Source organism: Pempheris klunzingeri, chromosome 5, assembly GCF_042242105.1.
Source record: "Pempheris klunzingeri isolate RE-2024b chromosome 5, fPemKlu1.hap1, whole genome shotgun sequence".
NCBI classification, from domain to species: domain Eukaryota; kingdom Metazoa; phylum Chordata; class Actinopteri; order Acropomatiformes; family Pempheridae; genus Pempheris; species Pempheris klunzingeri.
This window is the reverse complement of record NC_092016.1, coordinates 1,336,614-1,359,866: the sequence shown is the minus strand read 5'-3', so window position 1 is coordinate 1,359,866 and position 23,253 is coordinate 1,336,614. Positions and strand designations below refer to the sequence as shown.

General features: G+C 44.5%; 1 protein-coding gene across 1 annotated transcript; it reads left to right on the top strand.

Annotated features, from left to right (window-relative positions):
* The first annotated feature begins 240 nt into the window (after nt 1-240).
* rpgrip1l (RPGRIP1 like) lies at nt 241-22,864 on the top strand. Its single transcript, XM_070830924.1, has 26 exons — nt 241-300; nt 1,168-1,254; nt 2,017-2,161; nt 2,244-2,557; nt 3,245-3,344; nt 3,940-4,083; nt 5,515-5,620; nt 6,265-6,411; nt 7,019-7,092; nt 7,894-8,033; nt 8,233-8,339; nt 9,326-9,376; nt 10,054-10,236; nt 10,383-10,500; nt 11,636-12,088; nt 12,901-13,043; nt 13,704-14,040; nt 14,962-15,239; nt 16,020-16,115; nt 16,536-16,598; nt 17,235-17,379; nt 18,859-18,956; nt 20,489-20,675; nt 21,342-21,426; nt 22,088-22,224; nt 22,529-22,864. Exons 2-26 carry the CDS (start codon nt 1,176-1,178, stop codon nt 22,687-22,689), a joined length of 3,891 nt encoding a protein of 1,296 aa, XP_070687025.1. The 5' UTR covers nt 241-300; nt 1,168-1,175; the 3' UTR covers nt 22,690-22,864.
* Nucleotides 22,865-23,253: the final 389 nt, after the last annotated feature.

Here is a 23,253-nt window from a genome sequence, read left to right as displayed (position 1 = left end):
AACATACATATCACACACAACTGAAACTGACAGGCTTCCTATATGTTTATGTTTATATTATAGGGTTTATTGATTATATCATGAATTCTACAGCTGTGGGGTGGGAAAAAAGTATGTTTGGAGTAAAATTCAAGCAAGTAAAAGCAACCACAGAGGCAATAAGTAGTCAGGTCAAAGAAAACTACATTTCCCACAAATCTCCTCACGCGGCGCATGCGCAGTTGGGCCATGACGACATGACGAACTGTTGTGTTTTCTGTAGCAACCGCCGCTCAGGACTGAATAAAGTGGCTGAAAAAGGTAAGAAGTGTTTAAAAACTAAGCACGGACATGTCCTTTAGTAAAATACGAAGTTTCGCCTCTTGCTACTGAATTTTTTTTATCGTAATAAGAAGAGTGAGCTAGCCGTGAAGCTACTAGCTAACGTAGCGGTTAGCTAACGGAAACACCGCTTGTTTGAGATTTGATTTAAATAGGTTATTTAATCGATAACAAACACAGAACCTCAGGATTTTTATATCACACACACTTTTCTAACCCTCACTGATACGTTTAGCTGAACCCAGATATGTGAATTATTTTATTTATCTAAGATATATTCCAAATCACGAAGAAGGATGTGACGCCAGACTGTGTTTAAAATCTGGCAGCTTTTATTTCTCACCGGCTAAAGTAACGTTACACAGCACTTCAGACATGTGGCTCAAAACACTGAAGTATCATGAAATACCGGATTTCACTTCGGGACATATTCTATGTAGCATACAGCACGTATTTTAATAAAATCTTATATTTTAGGCCCAGCTCGATGAGCGATGCTCCATCCTTTCGAACATAATGAGAGCGGTGGCAACAGGGGAATCTCTCACAATAAAATATTAGTTACGATTAAAATGAAACGCTCTTTGTGTGTCACTTGTATGCCGAATATATTAGAAGACACAAGCTGTCAGTGACGAGTCTTAAGTAATGTTCTGTCCGGTGTCTTTTCACCTCCACAGAGACGTTATTCTTAATCTGTTAGACTTCAAATGGAGTTTGGCGTAAATATACTCTACAGAATAGTTCATATTAATTTAGGGCTATGAACTGACCCTGTGTTCTTTATAAAGTGAATACACATTTTGAGACGTGTAAAATCTAATGAAGTTTTTGTTTTATTTTCAGATTGAATTATGTCTACTCTATTTGATGACACAGCAGGAGATGCTCCAGTCAGAGACATCACGGTGAACTTATCCCGACTTGCAGCAGGTACGCAAGGTCTGTCATGTTTCTGTCCTATCGACGTACAAGTGGCTGCAACCAGTACATGTGCTCTATGTGTTACTCAGCTCATAAGTCAGTGAAATGTCATGCATCGTCATATCCAAATCCCTAATTCTGTTTAATTAAATTAGTTAATTCTACAACACAGGGTTGCGCAACGAAAAGCAAACTGCAGTCTCCAATTGCTACTTAAGAAAATACACTTCAGCCCTTTTTCCACCACAGGAACTTTTATCATTTACCTGGGATTTTGAAAAACCTCGGCGCATTTCCACCGAAATTACCCGGGGAAAAAACTTTCCCTCAACCCCAAACTTTCCCTGAAAAAAGGACCTAGTGGGGGGGGTAGGACTTTTGAAATGTTGGTGGAAAAGGGCTTTTGTTAGTTTTTTTTTTTTGGCTGCAAGTAAATCTGAAGATGTATCTGATGTAAAGGAAATAACATCCTAACAGGATTACTGTAAGTAAGAGTGTAAGACAGTAAGTACAAAACGAAGAAAACTCGATGACAGGCGTCGTACAACCAACCTTACATTCCTACAGCCATGTTGTGCTCTCACAAGTTGCTGTTTTTGCCAATTTTCTGTCTACTTTTTCATTCCCCAGCTGTTCTCTACTAACTGTGGTCACATGACAAATGCTGCTCAGGGCTTATGGCTCTGTCATTTGTTGCTCGTCGCTTGTTTTGGCCTTAGAGTCTCAGTGTATTTACTCTGAGCTTTAAAAATGTTTGTTTCATGGTGACAGATCCACCGGCGTATCAAAATGCTCGGGCGCGACAGGACATCTTGCGGGTGTCCAGGGAGGAGCTGGAGGACCGGTTCCTGCGCCTCCACGAGGAGACTCTGCACCTCAAACAGCACATTCACAATCAGGACGACAAGATCAAGAAGTGAGACGTGCACACACACTTTTCTCTCCTATGAAATAGGCTTCTGATGAAAGTGTTAAAGGAGAACTCCTCCTCCCTGCAGGCTGGGCACTAAGCTGATGAGGCTGGTGAAGGACCGGGGTCGTATGGAGCAGCTGGCGGCGGGCGGAGGCCAGCCGGTCTCCAGGGTGCGGGACGTGGAGATGGAGGAGATGATGGAGGAGCTCCAGGAGAAGGTCCGCGGGCTGCAGGCCGAGAACGAGGGGCTGAAACAGCGCCTCCTCGTGGCCAAGCAGCAGCTCCTCACCTCGCAGAGCAGGAGGCCGTCGCCGTACGGCCACGTCCAGTCACGAGTCAGCTCTGGGCTGAAGAAGCTGAGAGACGACGCCTCCTCTCCGTCTCAAACACGACCAAAAAGTACGTCACAGACACTCAAGTGCTCAGCTTGGCTTTAATGACTAATAATGATATTATAAATGTGCTAATATACACAAACTTATTGTTGTGTTCTGGTTAAATCTGTTCTGGTTCACCCCAAAATAAAAATCAGCTTCTAATTACCTGCTCTAACACACGTACGGCCTCCAAACACATTCTGTCACATGTTCCCCTGTAAGTCTGCTCCAGGCTCTTTGCACATTGTTGATGTTAAACTTTGGTTCCACCTCGGCTCTGTAGGCGAAGTAAACAAGTGGCCGTCAGCGAGGTACAACATCAATAAACCAGTGTTCCTGTAGATGCTGTTACCTGCTGAAGGTTTGGTCAAAATACCATTTAAATAAAGGTTTGAATTTGAAACATGTTCAAATCTGAATTTAGTCCACTGATGTCTTTTCAGCTGCAAATCACCAAAATCCACAAGCCTCTGATACATGAAATGAATTTGACTGTTATTCATCATCTCCATTAAGTCCTGATGTTTGACAGTGTTGTCTTATTAGATACAATTCATTTTCCCTTTGTGCTTTTTGTGTGCGTTTAGCCTCTAAACCCATTTTACTATCCCGTGTTTATCCTGTGTCACTTGTACAGCATTAGGATTTGTTTGTGAGGTGCCGTATGAATAAAGCTTCACTGACTGATCAGGAACAAACTCTCCTGCAGGTAGCCGCAGTCTGGAGGGAGGCAGGAGACCTCCGACCGGCCTCCTACCTCGATACGGACACAACCTGCTGGAGGAGGCGAGAGCCGAGATCCGCAACCTGTGAGTGCTGCACGTCATCGCCGAGCGTCCGTCCGTTTATTTAAAAGCTTCAATCTGTCACCTACCGACTCCTGGATCATAACAGAATATTGTAACTTTCACGACTGATCATTTTAGAAAGGCTACGACTAGAAAATACCTGATCTCAGAGCTGTGACGCAGGCAGAGTCAAACATTGCGCTTCCTTTGTGCCTTCGTTTTCCCAGGAGAGCTTATAGGGAACCAAGCTGAACGCTGATGGTGTCGTTATTCTACAGCCGTCACACCGTGCAATCAGCATCCAGTTCATAATGAGAAGTTAAAGCATCAAAGCCGCCTGTTTCTGCTCTAAATCAGCTGGTTTAAGTGTCACATTAGCTGCTGAAGGTGTTCAGTTATTACAGTGTAGTAATGAAACTAAAGAGCAATCTAACTACTTTTAGTAGCATTAGAGGTTTAATCTAAGGAGTTATTGGTTGCATCTTTGCAGTGACGTGTCTCTGAGTAGGACACATCCTTTTAGTTTACTCTCTGAAATGCCACCAGTCAGGTGACAGCATTACATCTGTCTTATCTGTAGTAGGTTAAAATAGCTAAATCTTCCTTTCTACACCAGCGAGAATGTGATCGAGCTTCAGCGGAGCCACATGGAGGAGATGGAGCGAGCCTCGGAGCTGCTGCAGGAGGAGCTGAGGAAGAGGGAGGCAGATTACGAGGAGAGACTCCTGCAGGTCCGGCAGCAGCAGACCTCCAAACTCAGGTAGAATCACATCTTCAGTATCATGTGCCTGTTTCACACCACCTCCAACACTCAACACTACAGACGTTGTGTTCATCAGTTAATGGTTAGTTAAAGCGTGTGAGCAGGGTGTGGTGTTTCCTCACAGCTCCGTGTCGTTACACACACAGAGCGCTGAAGCAGCTGTGGTGGATACTTAACAATGTATGAAGAAAACATCAGTTAGTGCAGGTTCAGACTAATAAAATGGCAAAAACAGAACGTGCTGAGTTTTGACAGTTTTATAAAGTTGAGTGCGAGAGTTGCTGCTTTTCGAAGCTGAATATCTTTGGGTTTTGGGCTGTTGGCGGATAAAACAAGACATTTGAAAAGGTCTCAGTCGGCTCTTCCTCAGCTTTCCTCCATTTTTCCCCGTTTAAGTGTTTTTTGGGGAGTTTTTCCGCATCTGAATCAAAGGTTTAAGGTCACAGGAGACTGTAAAACCCCCCCTGAGGCTAATGTGATATTTCTGATGTTGCTTTGTGAATGGCATGTCATACACCTAACAACAATGGATTCATCAAGACAATAATCAGTGAGGAAAAGTCAGCCATTTTGTTTCTCAGTAAAAGGTCACAGACTTCTGGACAGAACGAAAAACACAGTCAAGAGTTTTCTAAACTGAACTAAATAACTTTTAATCCACTTTAACATATACAGACACTCATACACCTACACATCATGTCCAGTAGAATATACACACAGTGTGTTAAATCAGCATGTTTACACTGTCAGAAGCCCACTGCTTCATTATATTCAGGTCCTCTGTCCTCATTAGATGGGCTAAAGCACCGGTGGAGTTAAAAAGTCCAGATGTGCCACACAGACGTTTAATAAATGGACAAATCATCATTATTTACTTTGCACTTTTTACAGCAGAGCCGCCTCTAAGACGCACTGCAGACTAAGACAGGCAGTGGAGTCACAGCAACATTACAAGTAACAAGATGATGTTTAATCAGTCACACAAACTGTCACGTTTTACAGAACAGATCTGATGAGAGGGAGCTTTTGTAGTCATTTGATCAAGTATAGACTTTTACTGCAAACTGACTGAAACATACTATAGTTCAGATCAGTGCATGAGACACGATAGAGGCATTAAAGTGTTTTATGCTTCCCTCCCTGGACCTTCAGAGCTCCAGCTCCAGCTCTCTCCCTACCAGTGTCTGTCTGTATCGGCGCTGCTAAACACGCTGATGAATCAATAAGACTGCACATTTTGTGGGATATCTGTGTGTCTACATCTTTGTGCAAACAATGTTTGACCAGAACTATTGATTGGGCCTTTATTTATTCCTCCAGACGGGGGTGGAGGTTATACACATGCTGCGTAGCTGCTCTGTAAACAAACACATCAGGGTTTCACACATGAGCTCACAGTGGCACTCACGCGTTGTGCTTCTCTCTCAGGTCGCACGTCGGCAGCAACGTGACGATGATCAAACTGCAGAAGCAGCTGGCTGACAGGTCCAACGCCGTGACGGAGCTGGAGGGACGATTTCTGCAACTGCAGGAGGTGAGGAGCCTCCGCAGCCTCTTCACATAGTGAAGTCCAACAATGACAAACCAACACTCAGCCTTCAGCCGCAGGCTCTCTGACAGAGGCAGGAAAAGAACGAGGATGTTTGTGTTGGATATGATTCTGTTCAGCTGAGGCAGATCACTGAGTTATCCAGCTCAGATCACTGTAGAGAGATTTACTGAGGTTTCAGTTTCATAGCAGGCTCATGAATATACTTAAGATGCTTTATCGTCAGTCTGGGAGCAGTGATCCGTCTGTGGCTCTGAGCCCACAGGTTCCTACTATGTGAGTCTTTAAAGACACCTCACAGATGTTTAGTTTCACGGTTACAAAGGTTCAGTCATTTCTTACAACAGCTGCTCACTGTGGCAAACTAATAATTGGAGATAGTGCATTAGTAGGGGACTATTTTCAGTGGCGGATGAATCCACATTTGGTGCTCTAGTGTGTGTTTGGGGCAGCAGGACGGTGAGTGTTTGTGTTTCTGAATAAACAACAGTGTGTGTGAGCAGGAAGATGTGTGTTTAATGGTGTCTGGAGCTCTGTGGCTCAGAGGAAGACGATTCCTCACAGCTGACTGAATATGTTGTCCCGGATGCAATGGAATGAATTTGCTGAAAGTGTTTTGTGGATTTCAGAGTCAGAGGACGCTGAAGGTCAGCCACGACGCCGCGATGATGAAGGTGGACGAGCTGTCGGCTCAGCTGAAAGACGAGAGGCTGAAGAGTTTGGACCTGGAGAAACGGCTGCAGAGCTCGGCCATATCGAAGAAGAAGATGGAGCAGGTGAAGCTACACAACGGCTCCACGGCCATTTCCAGACATCTAAAAGGCCTCCTGTTTCTCTGGAGGAGGTCAAACCCGACCTGACTGCTTTATCGCTCAGAGGACCCCGTGGTCACTTCGCTGTTTTTGTCCCACAGTGGTGAAATGAGCACAGGAAATGTTTTGATACTAGTTTAATAATTTTAGTCACTTTTCAAGCAGTAAAATGCCAAAAATATCTGCTGGACATCCTGCTCTTTGTCATATATGTGATATGTGTGTTTCCACCAGACACGCACTCAAATGTCGGCCCTCTCATGAACAATGCCAAATGATGTGGGCCCTGGTTAACTGCTGACCGCTGCTGTCAGTCACAAAAAGGAAAACCCCAAAATCTGGACAGAATTATTAACCCAGCTGCAGTATTAACACCACTAGTGGTTAAAATAATCTTGACCAGTCGATGGACACCCAGCTGTTACACCACTAACACTTAACTAAAACTGTGTTGGCATCCTTAAATAATGATTTTATAGCCTCTAAAGAAGTCTGAAGCTGCTTAGTTAGAGGCAGGCAGCAGAGGACCAAAGCGTCTGTGGTGGAGATAAAGTTCGTGTCTTCTCTGTAGCTGCAGGAGCAGATCGGTGAGGTGGAGCAGGAGAGGGACCTGCTGAAGGAGAACAACGAGAAGCTGCTCAACAGGTAAACAGCCCACACGGAGCTTCCTGTCTACTGCTGCCTTCACATGTTTGTGCTACTGTGTGACTTCCCCACCAGACTCTATTAACAGAAACAGTCATTTTATCTCACACAACAAGGAAGTAGCTTTTCTACTGCTGCCTCCATCGGTTTGGCTGTTTATGTTATTGATTAATGCACAAATATCGAGTTAGATCTGAATTAACCATTTAAATCCCCAAAGTCACACAATAACACACACACACTAACTAACACACTCACTGATTGAGGCAGCAGTAAACAAGCTACTCACCTGTAAAATTCCTCTTTTTATGAATGTAGTCTGGTGTGTGTGCTGTTTGTGGTTAAACCAAAAGGATCTTCCAGGTCTCTCTCTGTAGGGATCCTTTCCATGATGCTGTCACACACTTAGAATAACACTCTGAGCCTGTCAGTGGATCAAACAAGCTCTTTTAGTGGACCTACTGTGATCAGGTGCAGTTGTCCCAAAGGATCACGTTGCAGCCATTGCAGCCCGTTTGGTGGCTGCTGGCTGAGGTGATCTACTGGACCAGTTCCGACACTTTTACTACCTACCAGTCATCCAGACACCAACATAATATTTAGTGTAGTATAATAAATACTAATATAATAGTATAAAAATAGGGCTCAGGTTCACACATGCCTCCTTTAACATGTTAATCTAAGTTGATGATCACAGCTACGACATAGAAGTTTAATCGTGTGTGTTTTCAAGTGAGCCACACGTCACCACATGGAAACCAGGCCCTGATGAATCGTGGGTATGTTTTTGTGTGTCTCCAGTGCCTTCGACGTGTCTCGAGAGCAGAAGTGGCAGATTCAGGAGCAGCAGCTGAAGCTCCAGATCGTCCAGCTGGAGACGGCGCTGAAGGCCGACCTCGTCGACAAAAACGAAATCCTCGATAAGATCAAGGCTGAGAGGGGTACGTTTACCGCTCCTACTTAGGTGTTGTATGACTTGTGTCCATGACCTTCAAAACAACCTATTAGTCTTTTGTCTCTGGACTTCTGTCTGATCTGGTTTGAATAAATAATTTCTCTCTACGTAGATGTAGAGCTGATGCCATTTCAGAGTGGGTAAATCATACTGATACTCAAAAGAAGATTTAACTGTTTCCTCAGATTCAAACGAGAAGCTGACAGAAGAAAATAAGAAGCTTCAAATCCAGTTTCTGGAGCAGAAGCAGCAGCTGGAGGAGCTAAATGATCGTCTGAAGTTCTACAGCAGGGTGAGACTTTAATAACCTCTAATCTACAGTTGATCATATCTGCATGTGTGCGGGGAGTGAAACAACCGTACAAGTACAGTTCCCCTGGTTGCAGAGCCGCTCAGGCTCCCAGTCAGAAATACAGAGTTGCTTATTAGGTCAGATTTGAAAACAGATTAGATTTATAATTAGCTTTTTTATAGTTCAGTGTCAAATTTCAGAGTTAATGAAACAAAACGGAACAGCCAAGCCTCAAGGACGTGTGCCAGGCTCTGAATCCAGTGGAAACCGGATTCAGACAGTTTCATTACAACAGTGTCGTCCGTCATGTGACGCCGTTGGGCCCAAAAACACTTTTTTCCACAGATACATTGTGAAAGAGACGTTTTTTAAGTATCACAACCTGCAAAACGACTCGTTTCACCATCAGAATTTGATCCATTCAGTCCGATAACATTTGGAAAGTCTAGAAGAGCCACACGGTTGAATCATATCCCCATTCAAGTTAGCACGGGGCTAACAGGAAGTTAGCCTGCTCGGCAGGTACTGTAGCACTCCAGGCTCTATGAATGATTTGGAACATCCTGGTACTTTCATGCCCAGGAAGCCAAACTTTTTTAGCTTCGTGTGCTGCTGAGCAACTTTCATTGGAATGAATGGAGCCTCCAGCAGGTTGCTCAGACTAAATGGCGGCTGCCAGGTGAGTTTCATCACTTCCTGTGATGTGCTGAGCAGAGTCTGGGCTGGTGGATCAGCCTGATGACGCAAGAAGGAAGAGGCGTCCTGATTGGAGGAGGTCTGGAAGTGACGTCCCACAGCAGAGCGGACCAGAAGTGTTGATGCAGAACAATACACACAGATTCACAATCTAAATCACCTCCCGGCTTGTGGTTGACATTTGGTGTCGGACGTCACAGCCCACATGTGCACGGCCTTCTGGGTACTGTAGTTCTTCAGGGTCGACTGTGGCGAAGTCGTTTAATGGGATGGTGTTGTTTTCTTTAAAGGAGGGCGAGTACGACGTGGCAGAACTCACTGAGGCGCTGCTGCTCATTAAGGTCAGTGGAGGACAAACCTTTTAATGCTTTTTGTTACAGAACAAACATTTTGATCCAACCTGCTCCTGATACAAAGGCCTTAACAGAGTCTTATTGATGGGTTTTAAAAGGAAAATAAGCCTTTTGCATTATACAGTCTGTTACTATTACATTGTAAGATAATTAGTGTGCATGTGTATTAGTCAGGTGCACGTTCTTACCTGTAAGTGGTAGATTATATTATTGTTTTGCATCCACTACTACATCATTATTTATCAGTGTAGCTGCAGCTCCTGGAATTTCTGGAAAGTCTTGGAATTAAGAAAAGACAGTCAGGGAATTTCTTGCATCTTATTTTTTTAAAATAGTTTGTTGTCTGCAAACGGCCACTGAAGTGTAAAACTGACGGACTTTGATTATTACGAGGATGAGTAGACGACAGAAGAGTCTGAGCTCGCTGATTTAAAGGTTTTTTTTCTGCATCCATGTTGCATTTACAGGTCATGGAAATGTCAGGGAATTATTACATTTGTCATTTGAGTGGGAATCTATTGGCATCTACATTTTATTCTTTTATATTTCATATTATCCCATAAACCAAGTCAGATTCCTTGTAACTTGGCAGTAAAGCTGATTCTGAACCCTTATTTCATTGAGTTGATGATGTACCTTGTTCTTTGCCCCCCTCCCCCCCTCAGAGCCGTAAGTCCCAGAAAAACGGAGATCTGGGCTTCCTGAAGGAGCTGGAGGAGGAGGGAGCGGGCAGCGGCACGGAGAGCACCGTCCGAGAGCTGCGAGCCGCTCACGCCGAAACCGTCCAGGAGCTGGAGAAGACCAGGAACCTCCTGAGCATGGAGAGCAAGATCTGCAGGGACTACAAGGTGGAGGGGGCTGCCTGCAGACCAACAAACACCATATCTGTCAACATTTGTCATCCTTGTCGTGTGTCGTCCAACACCGAAGCCTTTCATGATGCCTGATATGTGCGATGTAAACTCAGTTCTGAATGTCTTCTCTCGGTAACGAGGCGGAGCTGGAGGCTGTGTCGAAGAAGATGGACGGTGTCAAAGTGGAGTACGAGGAGAAGCTGGAGCAAAAGGCCAAACTGCTGGACACGAGGGCGGCGAAGATCAGGAAACTGGAAGGTATTTATGGCTCCAGGCTCTCAGCAGAGCTTCATCTGTGGAAACACTGAAGCTGCTTTCAGCGTGACATTATTCCTCCTCTGAATTATTAGGCTGTGAAATGATACTGTTTAAAGGAATAGTTCAACATTTAGACATACCCTCTCCTTCTCTTGGCATAAAGACTGTAAACGGAGGGAAACAAAGCTAACACCCAGCAGCAGCTCTAACAGTCCTGGTTGAATCCTCCTGCAGCGGAGGCTCATGGGTATATTTTACTATATTAGCATGATATAAGATGACCTGTGTGATTCTGTGTGAAGCCGAGAGGAACCGCAGATTCAGCTGATAATTCTCTGGAGCTTCATCACAACCAGATTAAAGCCCCTTTAAACAGGTTTCCCACTGTAACTGGATGTAAGGTGAATTTCCATGACCTGTAAATGTAACATGTAAAACTCCTAAACCAACACAGGCTTTGTTTCTGTCTGGTGAGGGCTGGTGTGCACCTGTATGAGTCAGGTGTACATCCTTACCTGTGGATTAAATCAATCAGTGTGGCCTAGAAAGTCATGGAATTAAGAAAAGTCTGTTCCAGTCCTGCATCTTATTTAAAAAAATGTTTATTCACCAAACTTATATTTTTTTGTTCAATTGATCATTTTCTTATTCAGGATGTTTCAGGTTGGATTGGTTATGGTTACATGACATCATAGCTCTTGTCTCTCCTGCTCCTAAGGAGGCAAAGTCAGCAAACATGTAGGAAAATGTAAATCTGAAGGGCTTTGGCTACAAAACGATAATATTTTTGCATATCATGTTACATTTATAGGTCAGATTTGACTTTTTATTCATGGACTTCGGCCTTTGAGGTTTCATAGAAGAGTAAAGGTTTGGTGAATAAACACATTTCTGGACTTGCTCCAATGATTTATTAGATTCCCCGACTTTCTGCTTCCTAATTCCATGACTGTTTCCGTCTGTTTAAAGAAAATGAGAAGACAGAATGATGGAAAAAACACTTCTCCTGAAACTAATGCAGGAAACATCACCTGAAACACACAGGTTTTGTTTCTGTCTGGTCAGAGTTTGTTTCCTCAGATCTTCTCTGTCTTTGTTTGCCTGAACGTGTGTTTCTCCTGCTGCTGCTGCTCAGCTCAGCTCAGAGACATCGCCTACGGCACCAAAACCTACGTCTTCAAACCGGACGACTCGCACGAAGATGAGGCCGATGAGTTCGATGAAACTCTTCAGCTGGAGCGAGGGGAGAACCTTCTGGAGCTCCAGATAGTCTCCGCCACCCTGTCCCCGTCCGCCCTGGAGGCTCTGGGCGACGGCGAGCCCTCCACCTTCCTCACCTACTCCTTCTATTTGTTCGAGCTGCACTCCACCCCCGTGGCGACGGGCAGGAATCCCAAATATGGGTTCACGTCCAAGTACGTGGTCGGCACGGACGACCGGTTCCTCGACTACCTCCACAGACACTCCGTCACCGTGGAGCTGCATCAGGCCCTGGGTCTGGACTGGAGGACGATGGCGACCGCTCAGCTCAGGCTGCAGCAGCTGCTCGAGCAGGACGGGAGAGTTCACGGGACGGCGCCGCTGGTCGGTGAGTGAGATCCGGTCAAACTAACGATCCCTGCAGGCAGTACTCAGATACACTGCTCACAGAAAGTTAGGGATATTCAACTTTCAGGTGAAATCTATGGAAAATGTAAAAAGTGAATGCTACAGTGATATTATATCATGAAAGTAGGGCATTTAAGTAGAAGCATGCACTGGTAGTTTCTTCATCTTAAACAATTTATTGAAAGAAAATCTACCAACAGTGGTAGGTATACCACAACAAAACATGTTCAGTGTCTCAATAAATTGGGACGTGGCCAAAGGACGTCCACTCCTCTCCTTTCTGTGACTCTTCCAGTCTCTGTATCACTGTTCCAACCTCCTGATGACACTCTGTGACCCTCTAAGCTCAGTGAACACCTCCGTCTGAGGACTTCCTGTTTGAAGCCTCCAGTGTTGAGGTGCTGCTGATCAACTGTTAGGTGTCGTCTTGGTCTCATGATGTCAGAATGTGAACAGCAGGATGAGGAGGACTGTTTAAATACCAATTCTAACTGAAGCAGGAAATGTATTGGTGGATTCATGGATCAAACCTGTTGTGAATGTTGCTGTTAAGCTTCTTGTTAGAGAACAGCAGCTGGTGCAGAAAGTACTGAGACACTGAACAGTTGGACATGTGCATTCAAAGGTTTAGAGAAGGTCACATTAAGTTCACCTGGAAAGGTTAGAATGTATTTTAGGTTCATCCTGAGATTTCACCTGAAAGCTGAACATCCCTAACTGTTAGTGAGTAGTGTGTTTACCGCTCTGCAAAAACGCTCCAGTACAAGTAAACGTCTCACATCTCCTCGTCAGGTCGGTGTGAGGAGGCGCGGGTCTTTGGCTCGGTGGATTACTGGCTCAGGCTGCGGATCCCCATGACGGAAACCAGCCGTCTGTACAGAGAGAGGCTGAAGGCCGCCGGCTACGTCCACTCCGCCCTGAACCAAGACACACAGGTACCTGCACCGTACATTTCAGCCATCATTTCTATCAGCCACAGAAACATACATCACACTCTCCACAGTAACAGTAACGGTCAGACAGGTTTGTTTTACTAATTTATCTGGAAATAAAACAAAGTAGGAACAAATACAGTAAGTAAGTGGCAAAAATAATAACAAAGGTTAGTGAGAGACACTGGAAGATCCTTTTGGTTTAACCACAAACAGCCGTTACATCACACACCAGACTCCATTCACAAAAACAGGAATTTTAGCTCACAGTTTTCTGATCTACTCTGTATGACGATGATGTTTTAAAGGGTCATTTCACCCAGTAGCTCCTCTCCACTGCAAGGTTAAATCACTGTTTTTGTCAGTGGAGTCTGCCGTACTTACTGTGTTTGTGCTTACTCGTTGTGTTCTTGACGTTTCAGTCTTACTTCCAGATGAATAAGTTGCTAATCTGGCAAAACTGTTGGTTTGTAATTTTAAAAGACCCTTTAAAGTCACACAAATGAAACAAAAATGATGGAGGCAGCAGCAGACCAGCAGCTCCTGTGTCCTGTGAGCTAAAGGATATGGACTGAGAGGACTCAGGGTTAAAGATACACAAGTTCTCCTTTAAACGTCTGCACAACTTCCACATAAACTTAGTTTATCTGTGTTGCCCCTCAGCCGCAGCCACCCAGCAGCAGTTTGAACGAGCTCCACGTCACAGTCCAGCGCTGCCGAGGCCTCCGGTCCAGGACGTCCCAGCAGCCGAGCCCCTACGTGGTCTACAAGTTCTCCGACTTCCCCGACTACCCGACCGCCACCGTTCACGACCGCTGCGACCCCCACTTCAACGACCTCAAGTCCTACTCCGTCCCCGTGGACGCAGACCTGGACCGGCACCTGAGGTCTGAGGTCCTTCAGTTCTACGTGTTCGACTACAAAGAGGAGCAGATGGACACGTATGTGGGGAAGACCAGAGTGCCTCTGCTGCCGCTGGCCCAGGGCGAGGGGATCAGCGGTGAGGGGTCACCGTGACTCTGCTTTCTACGTTCTCAGACATCATGTGAATAGATTCACTCTGCAGCATCTTTCTGTTTGGTTCAGCCGGTCGGTTGATCAATTAGTGTGCAAATCTTATAAATACATACACACATTCAAAACATTTAAAACAGAATTCCTGAAAATGTTCAGGGACAAAGTGCAGGTTTGAAGATCTGCTGATGAAGATCATATGATATGATACGAAAGCTCCAGAACCCCTGAGCTCCTTTTGTTTAACTGAAGTAGAGCTGCGATAATTAGTCACTTATTTTATTAGTCGACTGAAAGGAAATGAGCAACTATTGTGAACACGACCTGCATTTATTGGTTTTAAGATAAATATTAAACTGCTGTTTGGACACAACAAGACTTTTAAGTTTTACAGACCAAACGTTGAGCCGATCAAATGTAGAAAATAATCAGCACATTAATCGAAAATGTAAATTGTTGTTAGCTGCAGTTTGGTCACAGAGATTTAATCTGAATGAATCGTGCTACGTTGCTAACAGAGAGCCCTCAGAAAACAGAACAAGAAACATCCAGCGTCCAGAAAACAGCTCAAATTTAATGAACGTCGTTTTCTAGCTGAACTTAAAGTGCTGTGATCTGGATCCTTTCCATCGACTCTCACTACATGAAGGAACGGCTACATTTGGCTCCGTATCGCTGTTTCTGTGCTGCACTTTCCTAAACTCTGTGCCCTGATAACAATAACATCACCATAGTTTCCAGCAGAAGAGGACTGAGAGTTAAATTACATTCTCAGTAAACTCCCAACACTCCAAACCTGTCTGATTTTATCATGTTGGATCCTTTTCAGCTTTTCTTTCTTCTTCTTCTTCTTCTTTAATTCGGTGTTTGATAATAAGTCCGATCATTTCTCTTGTTCGTCCTCCAGGTGTGTTTGAGCTGACGGATCCCTCCGGGCTCCCCGCCGGCCATATTGAAGTGACGCTGAGGTGGAAGTTCATGTATGTTCGTCCTGCAGGCTCCACCGTGACCGCCGAAGAGCCCAGTTTAATCCCAAAACAGAGACCTGTCGAGGAAACGACAGAGCTGAAGGAAGAACGGCACCGAGTGGAGGAAGAGAAGAAAGACGAGACTCTGCAGGAGGAGGAGGAAGCTGAACACCTTTCTAGTGTCTCCACCTCTCTGCCCGAGCTCATTACGTCTAAGGTCAGGAGAGTAAACGATAACTCTTTTACGTATTTTGGGTTTGAAATGACTGCACCTGATCACAGTAGGTCCACTAAGTGTTATTCTAAGTGTGTGACAGCATCATGGAAAGGATCCCTACAGAGAGAGACCTGGAAGATCCTTTTGGTTTAACCACAAACAGCACACACACCAGACTACATTCACTAAAACAGGGATTTTAGAGAACAGGACTCAGGAGCTGCTGCTCTGCTGCTGCCTCCATCAGTTAGTTTGTTTGTGTTACACAAAGAGAGAGACCTGGAAGATCCTTTTGGTTTAACCACAAACAGCCGTTAAGTCACACAATAACACAAACTAACTGATCGAACGGTAGACCAGGAACTCCTCTGGTCTGTGTGGTAAAAATCACTGTTTTTGTCTATGGAGTCTGGTGGTTTTGAAGATGGTTATAATACAGCTGTTTCTGGTTTTGTGGCTGTTGGCCCACGAGTCATGTCAAATCCAAAACATGTAAGAATGAGGCCCAGGTTTAAAAATATCCTTTAACGGTGATTCAACAGTCCAAAGAGAACTTGGGAAGCTTTGACACAACATACATCGGCTGTTTGAGGGAAACAAACATCCTGAAACTGTTCAGCCGTTTCCCCTTTAAAATGCCCCCCCCCGTCTCTTCTCTGTTTACCTTTTGACAAAACTGAAATAGTGTTTCCAAATAATGTTAGGAAATGTCCATGTCTACCTGGAAAGGTGTATTCTTTCAAGCTTTATTCCTTGATCTGAATGTTTTTCTCCCATCAGGCTCCGCTGCCGACGCTCAGACACAAAACACAGCTGAAGGACGGACTGACGGCCAAAAAAGTCACATTTGTAGATCCCACAGCTGCAGACGACCAGGTGAGAAATCATTCACTGACAGATAGATGATAATCAGCAGTTCAGATAGTTTTTAAAGTTTATTTCTGGGAATTCTTTTCTTGCTTTATTACAGATTGAAATGAAACGGTAAATTAAGTCCAGGATGACGTCGATGAAAAGCAGCAGATCCTCACATCTGAGATCCTGAATATATAATATTCCTCAAATATTTTGATAAATGACCTCAGGGTTACCAACAAAAGAGTGATGAAAATGAGTTGCTGTTATCAAGAAATCCAGGATTAAACTATTATATATTGTTATATTATAATATATATCAGGTTTTAGTGGAGCTGATGATCTACTGGCCCACTGACCAGGTGGCTGAGATATATTACAAATATATTTCTAGTAGTGTTCAGTATAACTACAGCGTTGTGTTTGTTTCTCTTCTGTCAGGTTGAAGACGGGAGCTCAGCGGCTACAGAGATGAGACAGACGACAACATCACCTGCTGTCCAGGTAACAGGGAGGACTTATCAAACACTTACTACAGACAGGGAACGTCCTGGAAAATCTGGGAATATTCCTGCTGTCCAGGTTAGGGTTAGTTTGGATCCAACACAATAACACCAACTAACTAAGTGAGACAGTGGTAAACCAGTAACTAGTGTTCTGTGAGGTAAAATGACCAGAAACTGATGTTACATTGTGCTGTTCAAACCCACCAGACTCTATTGACAGAAACAGTCATTTTATCTCACAGAACAAGGAAGTAGCTTTTCTACCGTTGCCTCCATCGGTTTGGCTGTTTATGTTATTGATTGTTACACAAATATCGTGTTAGATCTGGATTAACCATTTAAATCCCCAAAGGCACACAATAAGACACACACACTAACTAACACACTCACTGATTGAGGCAGCAGTAAACTAGCTACTCACGTGTAAAATTCCTCTTTTTATGAATGGAGTCTGGTGTGTGTGCAGAGAGCGATATAACAGCTGTTTCCTATTCCAACACTTTTTGCATCTATCAGATACAGAAATAATTATATGAATACAAATGATGGCCAAGGTTTAAAAATAGTTACAGCTGATGTGTAATCAGTCGTTGTGACTCTGTGCCTGTTTGGTTTGTGTGTTTTCTGTCTGCAGGTCGTGTCAGAAGTGACTCCAGCCGCTCAAAGCACCGCAGAGGAGGAGGATGAAGAAGAGTCTCACTTCTCTGAGGGACAGGTGGTCGCAGCCAGCTCTCAGTCCTACTCAGACGACTCCGAAATCTCTGAGGAAATCATGGACGGTAAGGAAAGATTCATAATTATGGATCATTAGAATCATCTGCAATATTGTACAGTATCATTCAGGTGAAGTCTTGTTTCCTGTGAGGTTAAAAGCTCGTGTGGATAAAATAAACGGTTTAACCCGCTAACTAAGACCGGGCGTGAATCTGGCGTCTCGTCTGCAGCAGGGCTAAAGTCAAAATCCAGGCCGTTTCCATAGTAACCACACAGAAAATGGTGACTCTCATACAGGACGCTGTGATAGACGGAGACACAAGCAACCTGTTGGAGTGAACAGATTAAAGAGAGAGAGATCACAGGCCGAAGGAGTGAAGGGAGCAGAGGGAGACAGAACAGAGCGACCACGACATGACTTTACTCTGCTGCTTCACTCTTTCCTTTAAATCGTCGTGTTCTCGTGTGTCCCAGTGTCGTAACCCTAAACCTAACCCATCGACAAGTTAAGACGGGGCTTAAGTCTGGGGTCCTAAAGAGTTTTCTTAACAAAGACCAGGACTAGTAAAGTCCAGCCGGTCCCTGATCTGTGTGGAGCGAAGAGGAGCATCCATCATGTTTTCCTCATGGTTTTCTTCTGCGACGGTTCAGCGGCTCCGTCCCGTTAACCTCCATCAACTAGTGAACATCCATGTTTTAGTTTTCACATTTGGACGGAAACTTGACTGCTGTTTTTTGTCCTGATGTGAGATCCACGTTTGGCTTCTGTCTTAATTAGCTTCTTTTACTTGTTAAGGAAATAAGAGATATTTTGATTATTATTATTATTATTTCTATTTTGTTCATCTGTCTTTTGCAGCTCTGTGTTTTTGTTTGTTTGTGCAGGGTGCTGTGCTTTGTTGTGCTACCTCATTTATTCATGTATAATATATATTAATATAAAAATTCTATTTCTATTCCGAGAAAAACACCGGAAAAACCCAAATCTCTGACAAAATAACAGAAGGGAAAAAGTAGCTGCAGCTGAACAATTTATTATTTTTGTGTCCAAAGTTTTTCTGTTTTTTCATTCAATTCTCTGTTTACAAAACACAATCTCATGCTTGTTATATTTTGATTTACACTGTGGAAAGAGCAGCAGTGCTCAACCGGTTTGTTTTTAATCTGTCGGTCAAACATCGTCTCCCCAAACTCTAACAGCCTGGATGTTTTTTAACGCCCTGCGCTCCGTCTTAAAGGAGGAGGTGTTTTTGTTTTCTTGCGATGCTTCCTGAGCAGAACGGACATAAATATTGGATGTGGCTGCCAATAATCTTTAGACCGGGCTTCATAAATGTTAATGGCGGCCCTCTGAGGAGCGGCGTGCATCTTAAGTCGCCATCAGCAGAACGTCCAGTGTTCAAATCTCTATCATTGGCTTTTTGTTTCCTCCTTAAAGAGCCCTATCAGAGCTGTTACTGACTCACTCCTTCTGTTGCACCAACGATTTATCTCATTCCTGCTTTTTGCTTTTGTTTTTATTTCCTCTCTGCGGGTCGGTCCAGACGTGGAGGAGGCCCCGGCAGCCAGAGAGGGCCAGAGCGAATCGACTCAGTCCGACAGCGATGACTGCATTGTTCACGGACAGGCCGCAGGGAGGAAGGTCAGTGAAACGCCTCTGTTTACCTTCCTCACACCTGAGAGGAGACCTCGACACGGGAGGAGGCCGTTGATCTCCGGCCCTGGAAAACACAGCTGCACTCATGTTTTCATTGCGGAGTGATTTGTGAGGGTGTTTTGTGTTTATTTGGTTTTTTTCCAGTTCGATTTTATCCTGCGTTCGAGCAGGAGGTTGTTTCTGAATCCTGGACTGAGTCCGAGCGCTCGGCCTGTTTGTTTAAACCACAAACCTCCAACGCCAGTCAGTGGGTTATTCCTCCTTCTCTGCTGTGTTATAAAGCCAAGACGGTCAACAAAATCAATGTTAGCTGCAGCTAACTATTATTTTTCATATCGATTAACCTGCCAGCTGTGTTCTCCACTATTCAATTCATGGTCCAGTTCAGAAAAAACATCAGAAAATAGATGAAAATGTCATCAAATCTCTTGTTTTATCTGATCAACAGTTTTCTTTAATGATTAGGAGAAGCAGCAAAGTGTCACATTGGAGGAGCTCAAACAAGAAAATGTTTTAAATCAGAAATAATCAGGAAGATCTTCAGTTAAGTGAGTCACCGAATGAGTTCACATAATGTTGATGGCCCACATGATTAAAGTCTTGATGATGAAACCACAGCGGCGACAGACAGACAGACAGACAGACAGACAGACAGACAGACAGACAGACAGACAGACAGACAGACAGACAGACAGACAGACAGACAGACAGACAGTAAGCGAGGACGCCGTTTGAGATCTTTGAGACTGTAGCTTTAAGCCAGTGTGCTCAACAGTCTTTTCCAGATGCTGAAAATCAGGGATTTTTTTGCATCTCATTAAAAAAACATAAAAATTGTGTTAATTCACAAATTATTAAATGGCAGAAACGTGTGCTCGTTAGTGAGTTTGATGTGTTAGTCGAAGTGCATAGTCAAATATTACACTGCGATATACATACATACATATAGGGAAGTGTATACAAAGGAAATAACATGGGACCAAAGACAGAACCCTGAGGCACGCCACAAGAAAGAGCAGCATTGTCAGATGTGTAGGGACCAAACAGAGACCGTCGTTTTGAAGCCTCCAGTTTAGCCGCTGCCGTCCTGTCTTCAGAAGCAGAAACGCCAGTGGAGTCGCCCCCTGCTGGACATTAGAGAGAACGTCCACTTGTTTTTAACTCTCGGTTTCACAGCGGCACAGTTGTTTTTTCAGACTCGACTGAACAGCTGCATGTTTAAGAGAAGCTGGGACACAACCAGACATTTATAATAGAGACCAGATACGGACCAATCGACCCAACTGCTTTTTTTAAGCAGGGAGGTTGGTAAAACGTCTCCAGGGCTCGAGGAAGGATTCATACCGCCCACCAGATCAACGAGGTGTCTCTGATCTTCTCCTTGTGTGAAAGGACGAGCACATGAGGAGGTGCAGGAGCAACGCCGTCACTGAAGGAGTCAGACGGGACTTGGGGGTCTCGTTAGACTCAGAACTGATCATGTGAGCTGACCCTGTGAACTGTGTGTTGGTCCCCAGGCCTCGGAGCGAATGCGGGTGGAGATCATGTCTCTGAGCTTGAGGCCGGAGTCTCGGGTGGCCCGGGACAGCAGCGTGGTGCGTCTGTTCGTGGAGTACTCTCTGCTGGATCTACCCACAGAGGAGACCCCCCTGTCTCTGCCCAAACCCCCCCAGGGCAAGAGCCTCAACTACAACTACAGCAAAGGTAAGAACCTGCTGTACGACCAGAGCCGTGCCGTAAAGAAAAAGTGTGGAAGATCCTTTTGGTTTAACCACAAACAGCCGTTCTATCGCTCTCTGCACACACACCAGACTACATTCACTAAAACAGGGATTTTAGAGAACAGGACACAGGAGCTGCTGGTCTGCTGCTGCCTCTATCAGTCAGTGTGTTTGTGTTACACAAAGAGAGAGACCTGGAAGATCCTTTTGGTTTAACCACAAACAGCCGTTAAGTCACACTAACACAAACTAACTGATCGAATGCCAGACCAGGAACTCCTCTGGTCTGTGTGGTAAAAATCACTGTTTTTGTCTATGGAGTCTGGTGGTTTTGAAGATGGTTATAATGTGGCTGTTTTTGTCGTTATATTGCTCTCAACATTTTTTATTTTTATTTTTCACATAACTGCACATTCAAACACTCACAGAATAACAGCATGTGGACAGACGCTGCTGTGAGAACCAGTTTCTTATGTTGAACTCTTAACATCTTTTTGATTACGGCCGTTCTCAATATCCTCTTTAGGGATAAAATGAGAAGAGTTGATTGTTTCCTGAGTGTTTCCCAGTGAAATTCGGCCTCCAGTCAGTCAGTCAGTCGTGTTTTTACTGTGTGACCTTTGACCTGTTCGCTGTTCGGCCCCCGCAGTCGTTCCCGTGGACGCCGAGAAGAACGGGGCGAGGCGGCGGCTGCTGAGGGGAGTCCTGCGGGGACGCAACCCCCAGATGGAGAGGTGAGCGAGGGGACGTCACAGGAAAGGTTTTGTTTGAGACGTAAAGTGAGACGGCTGAGAGGGAGACAGCTGGGGACAGATGTTGTGGTTGGATTCAGTTGAAACAGTAACAGCAGACAGAAAACATCAAAGCGGCTTCAAGCGGCTCGAGTTCACGTCCGCTGTAACAGATTATAACAGCTACAAGTTTCTTCTCAAGAAGAAGAATGTATTAAAGGGACCGTCCACCCAAATACACAAGAACACACAAGAACATTTAAAACTCAAGAAAAGTCCAGTTTATCTCAGCTTTTCTTGCTCATGTCGAGATTCTTGAATTCTTCTCCTTAATTTTAAATTCTTGAATCGTTACAGAGTTTGGTCTCTTTTAAGGAAAACGTCTTGAGAATTATTATTCGTTGATTCATAGTTTAAAGAGTTCACAGTCTGAACAGCTGACTGAAAAAGGTCACAGTCAAATTTAGAAAACGAGCTGTACATCGTTTGGGTTTTCTGTGTTTGTTTCCTCTCACCTTCAGCGTCGTGTTCAAGTGTTTAAACGTTAATCAGACAGAGTTAAGGACCGAAGAAAATGTCGGGCTCGATTAATTGACGAGGAAAACAATCAGTTAATGACATTAACAGTGTTGCTGATGGACGTGTGTGTGCTGTTGCCGGGCAGAATCCGGTTCACGGTGGTGAGCGAGCCTCCGGAGGAAGAGGAGCAGGAGAGGGAGTGTGAGGACGTAGGAGTGGCCTTCATCAGGATCCCCGAAATCCTGGAGAGACGGCAAGACCTCACCGAGACGAGTCTGAACGGTCCGCACGCACACACACACACACACACACACACACACACACACACACACACACACACACACACACACAGCAGCTACACCTCCACTTTTAAATCAGACAACTTTGCTTTTTTTTTCATATTTTAGCAAGTTTGGAGCAAAAATAAGTTCGATCTGTCCGTTTCATCTGCAGACAGTGAATAAAAAATAACATTTCTTGTCCTCACCGAAGCCTTTTTCTCAGATAAACTCTGGAGAATCACAGCAATGATGTAAAACCAACATTTACTGTCACAACTACACACACACGTTTGTGTTTCCTGCAGTCGTGGACGTGGAGGACGGCAGCGAGCTGGTCGGCAGTCTGATTGTGTCTGTGGAGGGACTGGAGGCTCTGCAGGCCATCATGGAGGACCAGGACCAGGACCAGGACCAGGACCAGGACCAGGAGCGGACCCCCGTCTCCTTTCTGCTCCCATCAGCATGAGGCAACAACACTGACGCAGCATCACGTGACACCACCGACACACTGAAACATGTGACGGAGGAACATTGAACAGTAACTGGACCCTTTAATGAGACGGACGTCGTCTCATTAAAACACACCAATAAACACTTTTTTCAGCATTTAGTTTTATTTATTGATTGTTGCTCCAAAGCAGAAGAACTTTATGAAGACGTTTGTCCTGATTTATGTTCAGGTGTAAAACTCTTGTAGATCTTCACTCTGATGTGTTTCTCTCTTTGCACCACGTGAATGTTGGATGTTTTTCAGTCTGAATAAATGTGCTGGGTTTGTTTTTTAACGCTGTGGTCTGTCTGTCTGTCTGTCTCCATTTTGGTCCAAACTGAAATATCTGTGATGAAATGTGGTTCAGATGTTCTTGTTCCCCTCAGGATGAACTTTATTGATCCTCTGATGTTTCCTCCGGCGCCACCATCAGGTCAGCAGGTTAAATACTTTAGTTTATCACCAGATAACCTGCAGAACTAAAGACGTCTTCACTGCTGATTAAGACCTTTTTAACAAACCTATTATCAGAACTAAAGA

Coding starts and splice junctions, on each gene's coding strand:
- rpgrip1l (XM_070830924.1), top strand. CDS start 1,176: ATGTCTACTCTATTTGATGACACAGCAGGAGATGCTCCAGTCAGAGAC. Junction 16,116..16,535: donor CCACAGCTGCAGACGACCAG/GTGAGAAATCAT, acceptor CTCTTCTGTCAG/GTTGAAGACGGGAGCTCAGC. Junction 18,957..20,488: donor GACAGGCCGCAGGGAGGAAG/GTCAGTGAAACG, acceptor GTTGGTCCCCAG/GCCTCGGAGCGAATGCGGGT.